The sequence below is a fragment of the Pristis pectinata genome, chromosome 6, assembly GCF_009764475.1.
Source record: "Pristis pectinata isolate sPriPec2 chromosome 6, sPriPec2.1.pri, whole genome shotgun sequence".
In the NCBI taxonomy this organism is placed as follows: Eukaryota; Metazoa; Chordata; class Chondrichthyes; order Rhinopristiformes; family Pristidae; genus Pristis; species Pristis pectinata.
In genome coordinates, this window is record NC_067410.1 from 89,910,790 (window position 1) to 89,934,203 (window position 23,414).

General features: G+C 37.5%; 1 protein-coding gene across 7 annotated transcripts in view; it reads right to left on the minus strand.

The window, feature by feature from the left end:
* eif4g1a (eukaryotic translation initiation factor 4 gamma, 1a) overlaps positions 1-23,414 on the minus strand; it is an 87,209-nt gene that overhangs the window by 58,300 nt on the left and 5,495 nt on the right. Inside the window, exons 3-10 of one of the 7 annotated variants that reach the window (XM_052017180.1) lie at positions 22,433-22,579; positions 21,384-21,510; positions 16,686-16,739; positions 15,107-15,207; positions 14,014-14,127; positions 13,828-13,917; positions 7,573-7,755; positions 6,183-6,276 (exon numbers count right to left, since the gene is read on the minus strand). In XM_052017180.1, coding sequence (XP_051873140.1) covers positions 6,183-6,276; positions 7,573-7,755; positions 13,828-13,917; positions 14,014-14,085 — 439 coding nt within the window. In that variant the 5' untranslated portion in view covers positions 14,086-14,127; positions 15,107-15,207; positions 16,686-16,739; positions 21,384-21,510; positions 22,433-22,579. The remainder of the gene's footprint in view (positions 1-6,182; positions 6,277-7,572; positions 7,756-13,827; positions 13,918-14,013; positions 14,128-15,106; positions 15,208-16,685; positions 16,740-21,383; positions 21,511-22,432; positions 22,580-23,414) is intronic. The other 6 variants (XM_052017186.1, XM_052017181.1, XM_052017185.1 and 3 more) reach the window with 6 other exon arrangements.

A 23,414-nucleotide genomic window follows, 5' to 3' on the forward strand; every position in this document is an offset into this window, starting at 1 on the left:
TAGGATGGTAAGTGGTATATTGGCCTTTACTGCAGCAGGTATGGAGTACACAGAGTCTTGCTAAAATTGTACAGAGCTTTGGCAAAACCTTATCTGCAGCACTGAACTGGTTTGACAGTAATCAAGGCAGAGAGAGTAATTCCTGGGAAGAAAGGAATATCTTCTGAAGAGAGATGGAGCAAGGACTTATCTAAACTCAATACAGTTGTAAAAATTAGGGACTACTTCTTTTGAAAGAGGTTTTCATGGGATCGTTGCCATTTTAGGGTTTACCCTTTAGGATTGAAGCACACAGTAATTTCTTTGTGCAGAGGGTGTGAAATCTTTGGAATTCTCTATTGTAGGACTACACTGAAGACACAGGATGCAAGTTTTTTTTTGGAACTAAGAAAAACAGAAGATAATTCACACAGCAAAAATGAACTTGCGACAGAATGAGCCTCAACCTTACTGAATGGCAGAGCAGACTCAAGGGACCTTATGGCTGGCTCTGGCTATTATGTTTTCAATCATTTTGACAACCACTTCTGGACATAAGCTTTTAGGATGCTGCTTTACGATGTTAATTGCCTTTTTACTAAAAATTCTCAGTTAAACAATACCAGTATAATTTGCAAAAGTCTTTAGAAACAAAGGATCTGATAATAAGGTATCTTAGGTTGTGCAGTTTCCCCTCAGAATAACAAAGCAATTCAAGTTGAATCTTCACCTCAAAAGCAGGAGACTAAAAAAGTGGCTGGTCCATGAATATTCAAACATATCAAACTTTTTCATCTACTTTGCTTTCTTCACTCTAAAGAGGTACCCTCATATTGGGCCATGGTACTACAAGCATAAATGTTCAAGTTAGCATTCTCTTAAATGGATATACCTGCTGCATGAGCAGAGGGCTATTTGATTTTGTACAGGTCACAACTCAACCCAGTATACTGTCTCAAACACTCCTCTTCAAGTACTGCTAGATAGCAACCAAAAACAAGTTAGCTTTTCCCTTATACAAGTGATACAAGAAAGCTCACCAGCACCTCTACTTCCTCTGGAGGCTTAAGAAATTTGGTTTGTCCCCTTTGACTCTCACCAGCTTTTACTGATGCACCATAGAAAGCATCCTATCTGGATGCTTCACGGCTTGGTACGGCAACTGCTCCGCCCAGGACCGCAAGAAGCTGCAGAGAATTGCGCACACAGCCCAGCACATCACGGACACCAGCCTCCCCTCCTTGGACTCTGCCTTTACCTGTCGTTGTCTTGGTGTAGCAGCCAACATAATCAAAGACCCCACCCACCCGGGACATTCTCTCCTCTCCAATCGGGTAGGAGATACAGGAACCTGAGGGCACGTACCACCAGACTTAAGGACAGCTTCTACCCCACTATGATAAGACTATTGAACAGTTCCCTTATACGATGAGATGGACTATGACCTCACGATCTACCTTGTTGTGACCTTGCACCTTATTGCACTGCACTCTCTCTGTAGCTGTGACACTTTACTCTATACTGTTATTGTTTTTACCTGTACTACTTCAATGCACTCTGTACTAACTCAATGTAACTGCACTGTGTAATGAATTGACCCGTACGATCGGTTTGTAAGACAAGCTTTTCACTGTACCTTGGTATTACTGACAATAATAAACCAATACAAATGATACAGCCATTGTAATTGAGATATTCAGGACAGTCATCAGACCAGACTTCTTAAACACAATTCAAACTAACCAACTAATGATCTCATTCAAGATTTTTCAAATAACTTTAAATTAAAATATCCAATAAACGAGTAAAAGCTCCTGCTGCTAACAGCATTAGGATATGCCAACTTCTTAATATACATGGCACTGGAGAACTTGAATCTACTCATTTTCAATAAGGTAGACATTTAGACAACAACCACTTGTTTTGGATGCATGAATCAGAGACAATTACCAAGAGAATTTTTAAAAAGCCAGAAAAACATTTCCTTCGTCTTGATGCTAATACAAACTGGATCAAAGCCAATTGTTACTAATAATCAATAAACCTAAAATCCAATCAACTTTATTCAGGATTTCTGCAAACATTAGAAAACAGTCCAAAGCACTGAATTTGCTGTAAATTACAAAAACTCACTGGTTTCAAACTACTGCAATACCAATTGATTTTAAACAAGTTTTAAGAATAAAAATGTATTACTCTATCTCCAATAACAAATTTTCTGTTAAAATTCATATTGATGCATGAAAATAACAATGAAAATTCATAATTCATAAATTATGGGGAAAGCAGGCCTGACTGTATTAGTGCAGTCTATGAAAATACATCAAGTTGGTCTGATGCATATAAAAACCCTTGCAGTGATAGCACATCTACAAGCTTGACAGAAACTAGGAGGAACTTACCATGTCATGAAATTGAACACATATCTGTGCTCTTCCATTCCATGATGCAGGAGACTGAAACACCACTATTTTCCTTAGCCCACCAATAGTGTGCTTTTAAAAACAAAATTTTCTATCATGTGCAATTGTAGGCATTAGCCCAAATAGGCATTAGCCCAAACAGCAATCCTAATCTTCATATCTTGTTTAATATATCTACCTTTGCAAAACAGTTGCACCATTATGACAAACCACATGACACTAAATGTTATCTGGCACTAAACCATGCATTAGGTCTGGCATCTGAAAATAGCTTTTCTGCTTTTACTGGAAGCAAAAAGCACAACTAATTTTTTGCATCAGTATTACATTCTCCCCAATGAAATCTGATCAGGTATAAATATGCCATTTGCTGGGCTCTAGCAGAATTCATTGATGTAATGCTGCAATAAGATTTGAAAATGAACCTCAACTACCCTCTCCCTGATGGCTAGAATCATGATTGAAATCTATCTAAAAATTAAGTGTTAGTATATACTTCAAATACATTTCAAAAAGCTGCTAGATAGACTAGAAAAATCCAGTAGAATGGTACGGATGGACCCATACAATAACAATGGAGCCTTATTGTAGATGGGGTTTAAACATCAATATTTGGTGTTCATTGCAGAAAGTGAAACTGCTCATTTTGGGCTCAATATTACATAAAATAGAATTGTGGCTGTTTATGAAATGCACAATTCAGAACCAGCAGTGCAGTTTCAAAAATGAAAAACAGAACAAGTTAGCTAAACTCCTACCAATAATAGGAGTAAAAAAGGAGCAATTGTGCAAAAGGATTATCAGCAACTATGGCCCAAATTAAAAATTATGAACCACAAAAATTATTTCTGAGTTCCCATCCAAGCCATGTCCAAATTGGCATTGGTAAATAAAATCAGAAAATTTAAGTGCATCTGGTGTGGTAGAAATGGGCATCAATTCATCGGGCACAAGCACCAATACCAGGGAAAATAGTTGTTCTGTTGGGATGGGCTTTACTTAAATCACACCAGCATCAGAGCATATCACAGCGTTGTGGTGCAATTAGTAGAGCCACTGACTCACAGGTTCAATCCCAATTTTGGTTGCCACATGTAGAATTTTCATGTTTTCTCTGGGTGCTCTGAATTCCTCCCATATACCATGCTGGTTGGTAAGTTAGTTGGCCACTGTAAATTTCCCCTAGTGCTAGAAATTTGGGGGGGGGGGGAGGGGGAAAGAGTTGATGAGAATGTGGGGAGAATAAAACATGGGATTAATGCAAATGGGCGGTCAATGGTTGGCACACACACAGCTGAAAGGCCTGTTTTTATGCTGCTTCTCTCTATGAGATGACTAATTGAATGATTAGGACTATAAGGTTTGAAACTAATGGGAGAGTTGGTTGAAGGCTTCTGTTGAGGGAAAATTTAGAAAGTTCAACAGAAAAGACAAGGTGATATTGAAATTTAAATATGGGACTGTGGGACAAAAAATTCCCCAGGGTCTGATTACCTACATTTTAAGGGTTTGAAAATGATAGCTGCACTGGATGTCATCTTCCTAAATTTTAGAATGGTTCCTAGAGATGGGGAAATAGCAAATGTGACTCCACTGGTTTAAGAAACAAGGATCAAACAAGACACCATACAGAACGTAACAGCACAGTACAGGCCCTTCAGCCCAATGTTATGCTGACATTTTATCCTGCTCTAAGATTTATCTAACCCTTCCCTCCCACATAGCCCTCCATTCCTCTATCAATCATGTGTCTATCTAAGAGTCTCTTAAATGTGTCTGTGCCCACAACCTCTGCTGGCAGTGCATTCCATGCACCCCCACTCTCCGTGTAAAAAAACTTACCCCTGACATCCCCCTTATACCTTCCTCCAATCACCTTAAAATTATGCCTCCTCGTGTTAGCCATTGTCACCCTGGGAAAAAGTCTCTGACTGTCCACTCAATCTATGCCTCTTGTACACCTCTATCAAGTCACCTCTCATCCTCCTCCTCCTCTCCAAAGAGAAAGGCCTTAGGTTGCTCAACCTATCCTCATAAGACATGCTCTCCAATTCAGGCAGCATCATGGTAAATCTCCTCTGCACCCTCTCTAAAGCTTCCACATCCTTCCTATAATGAGGCAACCAGAAATGAACACAATCTCCGTGTGGTCTAACCAGAGTTCTATAGAGCTGCAACATCACCTCGTGGCTCTTGAACTCAATATCCCGACTAATGAAGGCCAACACACCATATGCCTTCTTAGAACATAAAACATTACAGTACAGGCCCTTCAGCCCACCATGCTGTGCCGACATTTTATCCTGCTCTAAGATCTATCTAACCCTTCCCTCCCACATAGCCCTCCATTCCTCTATCATTCATGTGTCTATTGACCTGCGCGGCAAACTTGAGAGATCTATGGACTTAACCCCAAGATCCCTCTGTTCCTCCACACTGCTAAGGGTCCTGCTGTTAACCTTGTATTCTGCCTTCAAATTTAGAGGAGCCATTTCCTGGAAGTATTTCAGGAATTATCTCTGTGAGCAGACAAGTTGGGCTATTCTTCTCAGAAGTTGTAAGATCTGACAGAGGCTTTTAAAATCACAAAGGGTAGAAAAAAAAATGCATCTGCAGTGCATTTTATAGTTTGCACACATATCAGTCATAAAGGGAAAGAAACTATTTTCATTGGAAGATCAAGAACTAGAAATGGCACAAGGAAACCATTTTGATATGGCAGGAGTGAGGGTCTGAAATGGACTGAGATGGGGCAGACTCATTTGCAGCATTCAAAAGGGATAATTTTGTCAAATTGAAGAAAAATCTACCCGAAACTTTTGTACGTAGAAATCTTCTCAATGAAGCACAAAAATCAAGAATGCTGGTACGGCAGGTGGAAATGGGATGTTGGCAAGGAAGAGTGTACTACGCACAAAGTGCTAGGGGCAGGCATGGTAGCGCAGCGGCCAGCGCAACGCCACCACAGTGACCCTGGCCCAACTGCGGCCGCCATCCACGAGGAGCCCACACTCTATACCAGTTAGAAAATACCAGACTATATAACAAGGGAAGTGATAACAGGAAACTTGGAAAGCAATGGAAGGATTAGGCAGAGTCAAAATGGCTGCTTAACATTAGCTGCTTAATGATTTGGATTGAGGGTATGAAGTATAACAAAGTTTGCCAATTATGTAAACCAAAGTGGCAATGTGGACAGTCAGGAGGGTTCACGGGGGCACAGGTGGAAAAATGAGAGGTCATAAAAGGCAGTGAATATTTCAAATGGTGAGCAACTGAAAGATGAGAGTGTTCGGAGTAAACAAACCACATACTTAACATGCAGATACACAAACAACTGAAGACAAATATTGGCCTTTATTACAAGAGGATGGATACAAGTGTAGACGTATGTTGCTTCAAGTATATTGTTCCCTGGTTATTTTGCATCTAGATTATTGTCTTCATATTAAAGGAAGGATATACTTGCAGTAGAGGGATACAGAGGAGGATCAAGTCAAATCATTGCAAATTTTACGGATTCAAGACCATTAGAAACAGTTGATGGACAAGCACATTTACACAGGAATTTTCAACTATGTTAGTTTGGGCTCAATTTGAATTCAGATTAAAATGAAAAGGCACATGTTTTAATGCTAATATCAGCCGGCTCTCCTACAGGAACATTAACTAATAGCATTTTGTTAATGGTGGCACAAAATTTTCTAATTCTTTTCTCAATTCAAACAATGTCTTGAACAGCCTCCAAGCAAGACCACTAGACAGTTACAAATATCTTACCATAAGGGTACTCCCCAGGATTTGGATTTGAATAAAATCCAGTTCCAGGTGGAACAGGATACTGCTGAGTTGGCTGTACGAATGAGGAACGAAACTGTAAAACAAAACCAAATTTAACCTTAGCATTAACTTCTGGCTATAAATTGACTTGCAAAAATTTACTTCTAATGCTCCATCAATATTGATTGATACAAATTGTTAATATATTTGATTAGATTGTGGAATGACTTTAAAAAAAAACTGCATTATACCAAGCAAATCTCAACAGACTTTCAATCTGAACGAGAAACTGGAAGTAAAAACAATTACCACTTACTGTCTCAATGACCACTTAAAAAAAAGTAACAATTTAATGAAGCAACTTTTTTGAGAAGCTCAAGCTAGATCAACCTGGTAAAACTTCAGCCCTTTGTACACACGTAATATAGGTTAAAAGAATAGCTACTTGCATTCATTTAGAAGAAAGTTGTAGAATGCTTTGCTTTTTAACAAAAACATAGTCTGATGTCCTGAAGATCCAGTTAGGACTTAAAATTCTCCATTTACTCAACTTATCCTGACAAGAGTACAAAACTGCAAACTATGAGAAATTAGAATTGGGAACAAGTAGATACTCGAGAAATACAAAGTATGCAGTTTGAGAAAAATATCAGAAATGAATCTATGCATGCTAGCATTGTTAAAAGGTGTTGAAGATAACTCGGAGCCTCTGAGGAAGGATTGCTGGTGAAAAATGCTACAAGTATGGAAAATAGGGCCTTGAGGAAAAAGCAAGACAACTATGCTGATTTGGTGCGACTCACTTTGGGCCATTTCTATAGCATCAACAATATATTAGGGCTCCCTCTTAAAGAATATCAGAACTATGGAAAAAATAATGTAGATTCAATGAGTTGACAAAGGACACTATAGTTTGATTCAATGGAACATATGGTTAAAGAATTTATGCAAGCTACATTTGCAATTATGGATTAGTTTGACAATAAACAATGAAGACTGTCGAATCATGAAAAGGAAATAAAGTGCAGAAATAGTCCAAGGGCAAAGTTAGGCAGAATTAGGCATACAAGGATCCACGAGGAAACTGCTTTATTGCATTACTTCAGAATTTGGGAGCCTGACAAAATTTAAAATTATAAATAAGCAATTGTGGCAATTTCATGCAGTTCAGGCTATTCATTAATGGGATTAGCAAGGACTTGTATATAAATGCATTCTTAATGGAAATTTACAATGAAGTTTTGTTTTCTTAACAGGACAGGGTTTCAACTATGATTATAAGCATTCTTTTTTGCTACAGTTATTAATTAGATGACAATCAAAGTAAAGTTTCTGAAAACTAACTGTATCCCAAAAGATTAAAATATGCCCATTTAGAGAAGGTTCTTGCCTGGCTTGGTACATAATAAGGTCCTTGTGACTGATATGCAGGTATCTGTTGTGTTGTCATCATCATAATAGTCTGTGAGCCAGGTTGGTAGACATGGGTAGCAGAGGCCACAGGTCGAGTCGCTGCACTACTCTGAACCCTGGAAGCGCTGTTCTGTTGCTGGCCTCTGTTTGCGTAGTATTGCTACAGAAAATAAACCACAGTATTAGCAAGCAGCATGCATATTAGAACCAACAGCAGAATTGTTCAAGTTCCATTCAGATGTATAGGCATTTGTTCTGTAAATGTATGAGGTAAAACAATACATTTTATACCATTGATTTATATTGCTTATAATGCAGGTCTTATTCTGAACATAAATTATGTACAAAAGCTCCAGACTCTATGCCAACTTCTGTAACTTCCACAAAATATAATGGGCCTAGAATTTCTGCTTTTGAGTATAATAAAAACTCTACTAAATTTGAACTTTTTTGTTGCTCAAGCTTCTGCCCCAGCACATTGCTACATAAAGATCTTCCAACTACCAGAAATTGGACTGTATTTTATTCTTTTAAAATTTGCATTAAAATATTGTAACATGCTTTAAGTGTGGAAACTTGAAGTTTCTTAAAATGAGTTTAATTACATTAAAAGAGACACTTTTAATGAATGCCCAGCCTATATCCTGCAACAAGCCCAAATGTTATATACGTGTATATGATTAAAAACTATAGAACTTGTAGGCAAATTAAATTTTAAATGCTTTTGGTACATTTAGATGATTATCACAAAAAATATAAATTTGACCTGTGGATGCAACTTATTTGCTGGGTAGACCTATTACTCAGATTCTTCTTGAATCAGTTCAAGAGAGCAGATGCTCAAATCTGCATATAAAGTGTCATTAATACTCTGACTTTCTTTTTTTTGCACTGTTTCCCTGAAGTTAGATGAACTTCTGAAATAGCAGGCACATCTTAGCAGAAATTCTAGCCCAATTTAAAGGAAACAAATGGATAGGGTATCGTTATGCACTCAGGAATAACATGACTTCACATATATTACAGAGTGCAATCAGAAGGAAAAGAGTACATTTAACAGTTAATGCTCAACAAACAAATTTAAATCAAGAAAAAAAGTTAAAATTAAATGGTACTTTATTTGAATACATCAAACAATTGTAGCAAGTGGGGTGGGTGAATAAATTCAAAACAAATCAGTTTAATCATAAAAGCCAACCCTAATGCATTTCAGAGACCTGGCTAGATACAGTGAAGGATGAGAATTAAATATTCTGAATACTTGATACTTCAAAAATGAGTATGAATAGAAAAATGAAGTAGTCTCAATAATTAAAGATAACAATTAGATAGTGAGGAAAGATCTTGACAGCAGGTAGAATCAGCATGGGTAGACAAGAGAAACTAACCACCAGCTGTAGTGGCATTGTATACACTTAACAGTTGCAATACTGTTAGAAAGCATTAATCAGTGTCTGATCAAATCAATCTTTACACAGACCATCTGATCAAATTGGCAAAAGTAGCTTGAGAACAAGTTCATAGAAAGCACTGCAACAGCTTCCCGAAGCAACACATTATAGAAACAACTGGGAATCAGGTTATTTTGACTCGTCTTTTGCAGAGAGACAGGATTCCTTAGTAACCTTAATAAGGCTAACACATGCAGAAGGATAATCATTAAATGAATTCAACATCATTCAAAATATGACTCAAACCCAATTTTTAAAAAAGAATGCAACTTCAATTGCATGAAAGGAACAGAGCTAACAAAGGGACATTGAGAAAATAAAAAAAGATATTGGTTTAAGAAATGTAAAAGAACAAGAACTTCTGCAAGCACATAAGAGAATAACAAGTATTTGAGAGTCCAGAGGCTCTGACAATATACATGATGGAAAATACGAGTTTGGATGTTAGATATTTCAATTTGTCTTCACAGGATAACACAAATTTAGTTGAATTAAGTGCAAAACCAAAAGGACCAATAAGGGATGGGAACTTTAAAAAAAAGTAAACATTAGCAAAGAAAAAGTACTGATGAAATGCAAGGTTGACAAATCACCTGGGCCTGATGGGTTGCATTCTGAGAGCTTGCTCGAGAGATAGCAGGGCACATTGGTAAAAAGATTCTGCTGTTTCCTAGAGTCTGGAACAATTCCAATGGATTGGAAAGTATCAAATGTAACATTATTTCAGAAAGGATAGAAAGTATAGAAAAGCATGCCCCTGGAAAATTGCTGGAAGTCTATCAAGAACATGACATGGAAAATGGAAATCCACAAGATAATGAATAAGAAAGCTATTAATCAATTGTAGAAGTTACAGAGCTTCATTTTTTGAAAGAGAAACTGCATTTCACCATTTAATTTTGCAATGGAGCTCTGCTTTGATTACCAAAAGGCAACCAGGAAAAGGTGCAATATCTTTCAGTAGTAACAAAAGCAGAGACAGGTGAGGGAGGAGGAATGCATTAGCGAAAAGGATAAAAAAGCCAGAGGAATAAATCAGAGTCTCAGATTAGCAACCTCTTACCTCTGCTACTTTATGATCATGACCAAGATGAAAGGCCATCTGTAATAATACATACCTAGGGGAGCTATGGCAATGTTGCAGGTTCTGCAAAGGGGCAAGTGAGAGAGCAAGGTGGCACCAGATAGTGCATATAATGGGGAAAGTGCAAGGTTATATGGCAATAAATAAATGGTGTCCTCTGGTATCTGGGTGTTTGAAAGGAAAACAATATGACAGCCTTTATTCCAAGAAGAGTGGAATACATGATTTAGGGAAATTGTGAGGTGACACAGGAGTCCTTTCCTCCAAGTAAGGATATGCAGTGCAAAGTAGGCTCAATAAATACCAAGAGGATTTTCCAACGGAGAAGGATTATGATTGGCCAATACTCTCGAGTTCAGAAAAAGAGTATCTCATTTAAGATTAAGGGGAGTTGACAGGATAATAATTGCCCTGGCATGCTCAGGAATTGTGGCAGACTAGCAAATTTTCTCAACTATCAGATGTCATTCTATTAATGGTTTAACACGCAGTTCAATTTTTAAAAAAATAAACATGTTAAACAGTAGAATGAATTTTCCAGTGAACCTCGTAAGATGCTGAATCAGATTTCTAAATAATCAAATAGTAGATCAGATTTTTACTCTACTTCTCCTAAATGAAAGACTAGAACAAGCCAAGGATAATGTTTAGGTTTGAGATGAGGAAGAGTTCCCTCACTCTTGTGGAATCGTCAGAATTATCTACCCTACAGGAGTACAAGTGCTCAGTTGATGTACATTCAAAATTTAGGTTGATAATTCAGTTTGCATTCAAAAAAACTGAAGAATGTGAGAATCAGACAAGAAACTGGAGTTACTTATGGGATAGTCATTATTGAATTAAACTGTGTAGTAGTTCTGGGATCAGATGGCCTGTCTTTATTTCTATGGAGGTATACCACAAATTTCACTGTAAATGCTGAAAAACTGTTCTTAGAATTCATGAGCACAGTCCAATGTATTACAATCTGATAGCATGCTCCAATTCATCAAAGCATGAAGCTTTCAGTATAGTTTTGCTGTGACATACCATAATGCACAATATTGGACTTTATCAGCAAACGTTTTTTCCATGGTTGCTCAACATTAGAATATACTTTTGTGACTACTTTCCTAGCATCAGATCTGTGCACCAAAAGTATACCAAGATTCAGAACTACAAGTAGTTCAAACCTGCTAGAACATTTGCATGTCTACATTTCTTTAGTGTTATTTCATTTATTGTAATTTAAGATATATTGCTATGAAAACACAAGCAACACTTTTCAAGAAATCTCAGTGGTCTTAAGCCTTTGCCTCTGTTCAAAAATAACACCAAATAATCCTCAAATCACTCCAGGAAATGTCATATTCACTGTCACACTATAATCACCAGGCAATACTTACTATGCTTAAAGTAGACATTTTATTTACTCTTTTTTACAGAATTATTTTATTCACTTTCAATTCTTAAATGAGCTTGCCATGCAGTACTGTGCAGAAAAAAATACTTCTCAACATGCTTTAAAATATAATAGTTTGTATCAATGTGCTCTTACAATGACTTGATAAAATAATTAATGATACTGGGGCCAAAAACTTCCACCATGAATTCCCAAAGACAAGCCATTTTCAGGTTCTTTGAATAAGAACACACAGAGATATACACTTGCTAAGAGCAAATTTCGTCCCACATCACCATTGGTATTTTCAGTTACCTGCCTAACTCTAATAATACCACCTCTTCCTGCCAGCTTAAGCCCCAGCTCCCACTGCTGTATTTATGGCCAGGAATTCCCAACCACCAGTGAAAAGGGAAACTTTCACTGCTGCTCACGAATAAACACACCTACAAAATTTAAGCAGGCTCTACGATGTAGATTATTTCCGTAACTGCAATCGGGTAGCATTTTTAACCGACAAGTTGAGGCCAGCAATGTTAATATCTTAGCATATTGGACTGTAGAATTTTATGACAGTATCAAGTCTAAAATACTCATTTTAATAAACTTCAGCACTTTACAAAAAGTGAAATAAAGATTGATACATGTCAGATTAGGTAGAATTTAGTAAAACCAAAGATTAATTTTTAAAACCAGTAGGTTTGCAAGTATTCCGAAAGAATGACAATCCACATAATTCAGGAATGAAATTTCATCCATGCCTTTATTTCTAGCAGTTAAATCTATCCAAAAGTTGCTGCTTCTGTCTTAGGCTGTGCAGAAGTGTCAGCCAATAGGAATACACTTTTTCAGCTCTTATTTAAATAGCATTCTCCAAACATTAATCACCACTCGTCTAACTGTTAAATCAATAATGCAGTAGTTTCAAGTAAAGTCTTTTCAGTAAGCAACAACCCAGACAATTTTGGGAAGGTGGTGCCAAAATTTCACTTTGCATTGGTAAAGGATTGAAGTATACTACTTCACTTAGCTGGTCTAGTGCTGTTGAATCCTCCCTCCAATGTTTCAGTCAAAGCATCAAATGCTGACTTTAAAATCTGTAGACAGTCCAACCAGGCAGATGAAAAAAAGTCATTGGGAGGCAGGGCTCTTGAGAGTTGCCATGCAACAGTGCACTTATTATTTGATCAACCTTTCCATGCAATTTTAAAAGCACAAGCTTTAAAACTGATTTACTGTCAAAAAACTGAAGCCTATGAAGGCAGACAAAATGAACAGCTCAAGCATTGTTCATACCAAGGTGTTTACCGGTAGCTCCTCAGAAACAAAGTGATGAAAGAAGGATCAAGAAACAGGAAACGATGTATGCATATCAGAATTTTTATATCTATACAAGAACATCAACTTAAACAATTCAAGCCAGCTATAAAGACACGTTAGTAACCTGTTATTTTGCAAATTTGAGATTCTAGGTCATTTGGGTGAAGCTTTTGAATCCAAACATTATTGGTCAACACCTCAAAATAGGTAGGAAAAGAGAAAATTGGTAGTAAATGGAAGAAAATTGTTGCATATTTGCCAACTTCAGAATTGCCAATAAAATTATCCAGTAATGCAAGTTATCTAGGTAACTTGCAAACTACAACTGGAAAATTGAATCTCAGGATATAATGTGACTAATATGGATTTAACCGTTGGGTATGATCTCAAACATGAAAATCAACGAACAGCTAAATAGTGTCACAATGGCCAAGCATACTGCAAGGGAATTAAATTTTGACAGTTCCAACAGAAGTCAACTTGGCCTCAGTACATAACACTTTATATTAATCTTCAATTTCAAAAGCCCTTGGGTGGCTGTCTTGAATATTCATAGCATCCAGTTATAGTACCAGGTGCTTCAAGGAAATGATGCAGTTTTGCCATTGAGGAAGAGTGGCTTGTAATGTCAAACTATAAGACAGTCATATTGCTCTTTTAATCGACAAGAAACTTCAAAAACCAAACTGGCAAGATGACAAGCAATCTAATGTTATGTTTCAAATGCTACACATCTCCCAATAATATGCAAGGCCCTTGGCAAGTTCTTTATTGGACAACCAAATTTAGAAAGACAGGATTCAGAGCTCCAGCCCTAACAATGGCACCAGCTTGCTACTATGTTGTTAATGGCACAATATACCTGTACAGTAAGATGGTTAAATATTGTCAACTACAGAAATATGGTAATTATTTAATACAACAGAGCGATCAACTTCAACAAGGTTGTACAATTGCTCATAAATAATTCTAACTTTTCATTCAGAAATTCCTTACCTGCCGTGGTTGTGGTTGAGTGTTCATTTGTGGAGATTGCTGTGGTGCAAAAACTACTGTAGCAGTTGTCTGGCCAGAGGGATAGGCAGTCTAAAAACAATGAAATTTTTCTTTTTTGGTGATTGATAGCTAAAAAAAAAAATCATACATTTGGAAATTAAAACCCAATCAACAATGTTAAATTACCTGGGTTATTCCAGAAGGGGGGGGATGTGGGGCAGATGGAGGTCCTCCAATAGGTTGGGGTCCTTTGTTCATTTCATGTGGCACAGCATGTGGACCCCCTACTTGTTGTGAAATCTACAGTCAATGACAAATCAGAACTGTAATATAGATTAACGTTTAGTTGGTGTTACAGTTTAAAACATAAGAATTCAATTAATTCTAACAATTGGTTCAAATTACAGACAAAGGTTCAAAATCTTGTTGATAAAACTATCACTGAAAATAAACCTTAAATAGTATTCAAGGTTTGAGTTTCAAGTTCCTTTCATTTTTATGGAACTTCAAATTGAGTTATACAAGTCAAAGTTAAAGACATCAAAAACTCAAAGACAGTCAGGAAATCAATATGCAATAGTGACCTTGCTCTAAAGAATTTCCCACAACAGTGACCCTATTTCGAACTTGTGATTAATGAAGTTAATAACTTAATAGGCAAAGCTAATACCAGAGAGAATAGAAGGCATTTTTCAGGCTAATGAAGCACATTCAATTTGATGACAATCTTAGAAAAACAAAAACAAAGAGGTTCACCTCAGAAGGGTTTGAATCTTACTCATTGCTTGCTACCATTACTACTCATACTTTTATACCCAGTTTTACTTGATGTAGATAATATCTATTAAACCAATTCATGACATTTTCATCGAAGTTACTCAAAAAGTGACAACCAGTCCACATTAACTCGGGCAATATATATCAAAGAAATCTAACTTAGAATTACATTAAAAGAGTCAGGTGGGGAAGTGGTGGGGAAAAAAGGGAAACTGGCAGGGAGGGCAGGTCAGGGGTTTGGTGGGAACCAGTAAAGAGAAAACTAATAACCAGCATATACTGCTACATGACAACTAAGCACACTGAAATGTCTTCATTCAACCCAAATCTGATTCAGAGGCTAAAATCACAATTTAACCTTTCTCCACCACCCACACCCCCCACTCATCACTATTCAAAATGGAACACTACAGGAACTGAAAGCACTTTACATCAATACCCAGAACCTTAACCTTAATCCATTCAAAATGGAAGTGAATGTACTGTTCAGTGTGGAACTTACCCACACAGACCAAAAGTTCCCATCCCTGATCTGTACTCAAGTTAGCTGACGTCAACTGAGGTGGCAGATGAAATGCTACAAATGGCCTCAGGACTCTTGGACTAGGGAAGTCAAGACAAAAAAAAAAGAAATCAGCTAAAACTCCTGTTCTCGATTACTGTCCAGTGACCACTGCTAGAAAATACATGCCAAGGACAAACTCAGTGTTTCAACCAGTTATCATATAGTCAACTTACTCTTACTATTCCTCTCCAAATCCCTAGAAGATGCACACGGACCTTAAGCTAGGAAAGAATAGATCTCAATTGTGATGTCCTGGAATAACCTGAAAACACTATAAACGCTCATTTGTGAAAATTGCCACCATGGAGGACAACCTATATCCGTGGAAGATTATTTGACTTTCTGCAATACAAGTGGTGTGCAAACACATAAACCTCCATGGCAACCTCAGCTTTAGTATTTCTATAAATCTTTTCTCTCCTAGCTCCAGGTCCTTTCTCTATCATAAAACTCTTAGTGATTCTTCTTCCACACAAAGCCGAAGTAGGACAATCAAGATTTATCATTATTAAATTTAACTAACCCTATGGTTATAATCCAGACTACTTAAAATGTATCAAAAATAAATAATATTGCCACATAAAACAGAATATGGATTTTTACATTGAGCAAATACATTTCTTGTTGAAAATAATGGACACTCTAAATTTAATGTTTACTGTCTTCAAAAGGATAATGCTTAAAGACAGTGCATCAGCACTCCTTTGCATGCAACATTCAGTTTTACTGCACACGACAAATGACATTGGAGGGCTATGGTGAACTGGCCTAAGAGGAGTTGAGGGCAGATCTAGCCTTGATCATATTGAATCATGGGGCAGAGCTGAGAAGTCCAGTGGCCTGCTCCTATCTTCTTATGCTCCTGTAACAAGGCACTGCTTCCCAACGTGGACAAGTTATGCATTGAGCAGTTGTTTTTGTTACACCAGAACTGCAGTTTTTTGACAATTAGCTTTCACCCAATTATGGAATTCATTCATCCCTGAAATAAAAGGGCCAAATATGGTAGAATTAAATACAATAATTCCTAAAAAGTATCTCAACTGCAAATATCCATGAGTTTTTGGAAAGACTAATGCAATTATGGGGAAATCAAAAGATTCTATAAAGGATTACTATCTTATCATTAAAACTTTATTTATAACATCTGGCTTTTGCCTCTAAGATGCATACATTGTTGCATTATTTCTTCCAACTGTTAACTCAAACATTCGTATGTGCTATGGATGGCTTGTCAGACCTCCAGTAAAACCAAAACAGCTGGGGTTCTGGATGACTCAGCTTTCCTCTCCAAGAAAGAACCCACCACCTCCTGACTGGATACCTAAAGCAGTATTGTTACCAAGATCAAGAATAAGAGAATCAGATTATAACAACAACTCCACTGATATATTGCCATGTTTATAACTAGATCCAAATATTTTGCTTTACATTACCAATTTAATCTGCAAGAATCAAAAAGGTGAAGATACAAAACTATTCAGAATACCTCATAAGAGCATAAAACTGTACATACTGTGCTGAAGGGTCCAGAGGCTGTACTGTGCTTGATGCCGGTCTTCTGTCAATTCTGTCAAGCCAATAGTAAAAGGAAAAATCTTACATTTCAAGATAAATACATCGAATACACCATATATAGCAATGAATTATCAATGTATCGTAGTTTGTGAATACTAAAATTGCCAATACTGAAAAGGCTAACATCCCTTTCAAGTATATGTTCTTTTACAAAGTAACAATTTTTCAATTACACACCCTTTAGCTGCAATAGTGCCTGAATTCCTGTATAATTACACAAGTACATCTTAGAAGTCACTAAGTTGTGTTTCCAAGTACCAGTCCATAAACTGGATCTCAATCTGGGGCAGCTCTTTGGTAGATCGAAGGTGTAATCTTTGTAAAGGGACAAACTGAGGTCCCAACACACCTCTCGCTATGATGCGAGCATACAGACAATATTTATTCCTCAACTATCAAAAATCCTAATTGTTTGTGGTTTCTTACAATAGTAAATGCACTTCATTTGTGCTAGGCTCCACATAAATGAAATATCTTAACTGATGAATTAAAAAAAACATGAAATTTTAGGAAGAACTGCACAAGGCTAACAAATGTTCTAACAATCCTTCCACCTGCACATAATTGCTTCCAAGCACAGCGAATGCATTCACTGAACCAGTGCTGTCCTTTATTCTATCCAGGTCTATGCCAGATTCCATTTAATTAATAGGGTCTACTTGTCTAACTCAATACTGAGCATTAATTTATTTTTCCCTGATGTAGTCTCCATTTGGCAAATGCTAACAGTTGCATAATGCAAATCAGAAACTCATTCCCCTCCCCCCCCCCCCCCCCCCCCCCCCCCCCCCCCCCAAGAGGGGTGACTGTTTGCATGGGCAGTATTTTCCACTACTATTTGCACCCTTAAACTCATAACATATTTTGTTACTGTAAACAGCTTCACAAAATTCTCTTAGATTCCAAAAAATTGGTATGGTAATTTCTTAAGTGCTCTTATGTTTATCCAAAAATTACTTTAAATGTTACATAAAACATTACTTAAAACATTAATAAACCAGTATCAGCACAGGAGTGACCCAATTTTGATCAGGTTTGCAGCTATTATAACCACTGGACCACAGGATTAAAGTATTAGTAAATACTTGGGGTTGAGAGAAAAATCAGGGCTGTATCCTGCCTGGCACTTTACCAAGAGCAAGCAGCAGATCCTCCATGGATTAACAGACCACCTGGATCTCAAAGTCTCCCTCACCACTTTGTCATAAGTGATGAAAGCTGTTGTCAACCTCTCCCCTTTCTTGGCTGCATGGCTCTCCCAAGATCGGAGATTTTGCTCAATGGAAGGAACTCAATGGTCAGCAACAATGAGCTTGCTACCATAGAGAAACTCCAGCATGGGGAGACAGCGGCTTCAATCACATCTAACTAGAGGCAACGCGAGACCAGATTCAAGGTTCCTGTCAACATGAAGCAGCTGCAGTTAGTCTCCAGCCACGGCCCACGATAATTCTGCCATCTAGGTTGCACCCAAACCACACAACTGCACCCCACACCCTAACCCATCTAGCGTCAGTCCTCAATGACAGCACATTGCCTCAATGGTTCAGTCCACAATAAAATCTGTGAAGAGATCACAATTTCATTGCTGCAGGAGTGCTAGGTTGCCAGTGCAGCAGCAAGTAGGTGTCTTTTCTTAAAAAAGTATGACTGTTGAGTCCAGGACCAAGAGCGTTATCTATAACAATCTTGACCTTATGTGCTATCCATTTTGGATGTATACATTCTCGGTAGTGATTGCATGGGCTTTTGCCAGATGCACCAGTTCCCTTCCACATCACAAAGATTTGCTGATAGGTTAATTGGCTCCCGTAAACTATCTGTTATGTAGTCCATTGGCAAAAGAACCAAAGAGCATGGGGGAAAGAGAACAAGTTCAGGTAAAGGGAATGGGAGTGATGAGATTACTCAGCTGGAACTAACACGGATCCAAATGGGTTAAATAGCTTCCTTCTGTTCAATAATATGTTTTAATATCACCTGGTTTAATTCTGGCTCAAAATTCAAACAAGGGCAATTGGGTTTCAGAGGTTTGGGAATTATTGCAGTAGTCATATGGGAATATTCAGAAGATAGGAATTCAAATTCCACAGTAGCTGGAGAAATTGAATTCACATGATTTTAACAACTATAACCAATGGCCATCATTGAATTCCAGATGTTTTTGATCAATCCAAACAGAGCTAAATGCAACTCTAGATTTGCTTTCAACTATATTCCAAAATAATGGTTTGGCAAGCAACTTGTTTGAATCAAAAGCAATTAAGCACAATGTAAAAAACCTTTGCTGTGTATATTGCAGTGGGTCACGAACTTCTCAGGGGCAATTAGATAGGCCATAAATGTGCCCTTGTGTGTGACACCCATCTTCTATGCATGAATTTAAAAATGGGATTTTTAGTATAGCCTATATTATTCAGCAAAATGGACAGCTAGTTTTGGGTTTAGGCAAGAATACTAAGTAAAAATAAATTTTTACCCCCCTTCAAATAGTTGCTTAAATCTTTAAAGGAATTGAAGGAAGAACCATTTCTGCACTAGCCACAACCAAATTTTACTAAACATACCTACATCTTATAGTTTTAGGATTCAGCCTGTTTCAAAGTACCACTGAAATAGCCACTTAAGCAAGGTAACAAGGGGTTATTAGTTCACCTCGACCACCCCTTCCCAAAATAAAAGAACCCTCTTTAGAAGGTCCAGGCATTGGTTTCTGGAACTTGGATTGCTGTATCAAAGCGATTTTCAAACTACAAGTTTAGTCTTTTTTTCCCTCCTTGCTCAAGTTGACAGCAAGTGTAGCCTGGAACACACTGCAGTAAGAATATCTCTTAAATCTACTGTACAAGGAGACTAACTTGTTGAGATTAATAGATTAAATTAAGAACAGCAATGTGACAATCTTGCACACATTGAGATTCTGCACAATTTGAAACTGCCAACATTAAGTTCCACCCCATAATTGCATCACTTAATATAAAAAATAAACATGGAATTTAAATGGTACAGTTGGCAAGTGTGCAAAGTGATTCATGACTTAAAAACTATCTTATATTCCTTTAATTGGGTCAGCAGCAAAATTGAACGAAACCAACTCCAGTCACAACATCTTGAGATCAACAAAGCACCTGACTGATCTTCCTCTGACTTTGGCAGGAAGGCTTGAGACATATGTCACACCAATGACTCAATTTTACTCAGTGTAAACACTTATATGCATCTCCTATCAGATCTCATTCCAGATTTTAAAAATGGGTACCACAGCACAGGAGCTGGAATAAATTCTCAAGATGCTTCACTTTTACCTGCACATTACTTGGGAAATGGCCGAAACAATGCCAAGGTTAGTTTTAACTCCATCTTCTTCCCAAGCCCAGACAGCAAACTTCAACAAAAACATCAGTATGAATATCCAATTGAACTGGGATCAGTATTAGTTATTCAGTTTGCTTTTGATTTTACACCACCCTAAAGGACTTTAGCAAATGAGACATCAAAACAGCCTCCTCTAGTTTAGAAAAAAGCCATTAGCCTTTCTGATACAAATCATTAAGGTACACAAATGGATATGTTCTTGGTGGAGAAAATTGTATTTTATACCCAGCAAAAGCTTCATGCATAAGAAATAGTCTGCTTTTCTGAAATGCCTTTGATATTTTGCCCAAAGATCCCAGCCAATTTACAGTACAAGGTCCCATAAATGAATGAATGATTAACAGGATTGTTTTCAGTTATGTTGGTTAAGGTTAGTCACAACTCCCCAATTACCTTCAAATTATGCAGGACGGGTACAGATTTATTTCAGGGCCTCAGTTTAATGTCTCTCCAACAGAGCTACACTCCTGAAGGGATGGGCAGATCATGAGAGCAGGGTAAGGGGAAAGAGAAGGAGACCACATGAATGAGGGTAGACACCCCTTCCCCCGCCCTCATGACCTGCCTATCTATTCCCCACCCCCATCCCTTCACTCCATTTTCCACTGCCCCCTGCTACCAGATTCCTTCTCCTTCAGCCCTTTGCCTCTTCCACCCATCACCTCTCAGCTTTTTACTTCTCCCCAACCCTCCTACCTTCCCCCATCACCTGGACTCTCCTATCACCTGAACTCACCTATCACCTACCTGCACGTACTCTTTCCCCCTCCCCTGACCTTCTTATTCCAGTTTCTGCCCTCTTCCTTTCCAGTCCTGATGAAGGGTCTCGACCCAAAATGTCAACTGTTTATTTCCCTTCATAGATGCTGCCTGACCTGCTGAGTTCCTCCAGCATTTTGTGTGTTGCTCTAGATTCCAGCATCTGCAGAATCTCCTGTTTCCTTCTACAGTATAATGCGTCATCTCTAATCTAGAACTTAAACTCAAAATGTACAAGGAGATAAAAGCACTAAAAAAAAGTGTGAAATCAAGGAAGTTTTCCACAGGTTTTCCAAATCTCTCCAATAATGCAACATGCCAAAATATGGCAAGATATACTTTTACAGTTTCTCTATACTTGCAATAGATTTCCTCAATCATCTCAACTCATGACTAACTTCAAAAGTAGTGTGATCAAATGGCCAAGTGCCTCAAGAGATTGTTTCCATATTTTAGGTTCTTAAGCAATTCCAATGGCAACAAGAAATTAAAGGCAAATCACCTATTTTCAGCTGAAGCACACTGGAAAATGTGTTTTTCCAATCACTAATTCATAGGAGGATTTCCCCAAGCATCTAAAAAAAGGTTCAGCAAGCAGAAGTGATCACAGGCCAGAAGTTTCAAGACAACTAGAAATAACAAGAAAAACAATGGGGACATTAACTTAAATAACATTGGCTTAAGATCATCACTCCAATCATCCCAATTTATAAAAGGGATTACACTCCAGGTATACATTGACAAAGTGACAACTCTCAAATCAAAATGCTGTTCCCCAAATTTTGCAGGAAACACACCAAAACATATCTTCTCCCAGAACAAGATCCTAATTTACAATTAAAAAGGTCTAAAGTTGGGAGGAGTTCAAATGTTACTGCAAATTCTGTGCAGTAAGCAGTCTGGTGAAACTGGTTCCCTCTCTCCAGATGCTGCCTAAACTGCTCTGTACATCCATCATTTTTTCATTCCATCTCCGATATTTACAGCAATTTTTTTTAAAATTTGTTACCACCACTGGTTGTATTAGTGTGCCAAGCTGCAAAAGGCAACAACTAACTGTTTGACTTCTTGAACAGGAGCATGACAGATCTCAGAGAAACAAAAATGAGTTGAATGGATGAAACAAACAAATTACACTATGGGCAGCAAAGAGGAGTTTGTGGGAAAGAGTTCTTTTCAGAGGCAAAAAACAAAGCATCTTCAGGTGGTGACTATATTGATACTCCACTGATTGCTGCCCAAGATGATAAATCATTCACACAAACCTTACTTTTTCATCTTACTGATTGGTCAGGTTCAAGAATTATGCCCACATACAATCATTTTACCCAGGCAGCATGAATTATTGGCAAATAAGATTCACCACACATGAATACTGGCCAAGAAGCTCCAAGTGTAAGTGCACCTGCAAGAAAGATTATACTGTAGGCAATATTAGGTTTACCCATACTCCATTGGAGTCCAATTTTTAATGAAATATACATGTGCCACACTTAAGTAAATACAAAAAAATAACATTTAAATTCATACAGTCATATGACTAATACTTACATCAGATAATTCAATAATGGATCAGCTGCAAAGCTGGGCCAAACGTGTTCCCTATAAAGCAGCAATTCCGATCTATATCGTTCCTACAAGCCAGCAGTCTTTCCATTAGAAGTCATGAGGAATTAATCCACAGCTGAGCAAATGTTCCTATTAAACAAACATTTCTATTAACACAGTGCAGTTAACTGAGGTGCACTGGCTTTGTGGCCATATATTTCTTACGATATCTGACTAAAATTCATCTGGAAACTCTTTCAAAGGCCACATTTTCAATTCTTGAGAGCACACTAACCTAATTTTAGACATTACGATGCTAAACCTGTGAAAATGCGAACCTTTGTATTCTTTTCCCCCAATACTGCCAAATAGACAAATAGCAGATGAACAATTACCACTGTCAAGGCCTTTATTTTGAACACCAGCATGGTAAGTGCAGCTGTGCACTCCAACCCACCTGCAATTTGACATTTTCCTCAGTGGCACATGGACCAATTAACCAATGTGATCAACTTGCTGGCACACAGTTTAAAAACGAAGACAACTCTTAATTCAACATATCCTATTTTTGATAAGTGTGCTTACAATTACACAATTTTTTCCAGCAAAAGTACTCAATTCTTTTGAAATGAACATGCTAATTTGTTAAGCCCCAATAACAGTCAATTAAAATGTTTAAGAATCTGGCCCAACATTCTAGTGATAATATGAACAGGAATAATAACTTGCGAAGCTCCTACTATTACTTTAGGTTTTGTTTTGATTGTATTGTTCTGAACAAGAGACCTAGTTTTCATGACTGAATATTAATCCAACATGTTAAATTACCTGTATACTTACTATACAACTCACTTATTTCTGAAAACCAATTTGGATTGGAGTTTAAATTCACTCGAAAGTTCAACAAGTAACAAGAAGTTGATTATAGAGATCAGAACATCCATGACCCAAAGTGACTACGAAAGTGTTTTTGGTTGAGGCATTA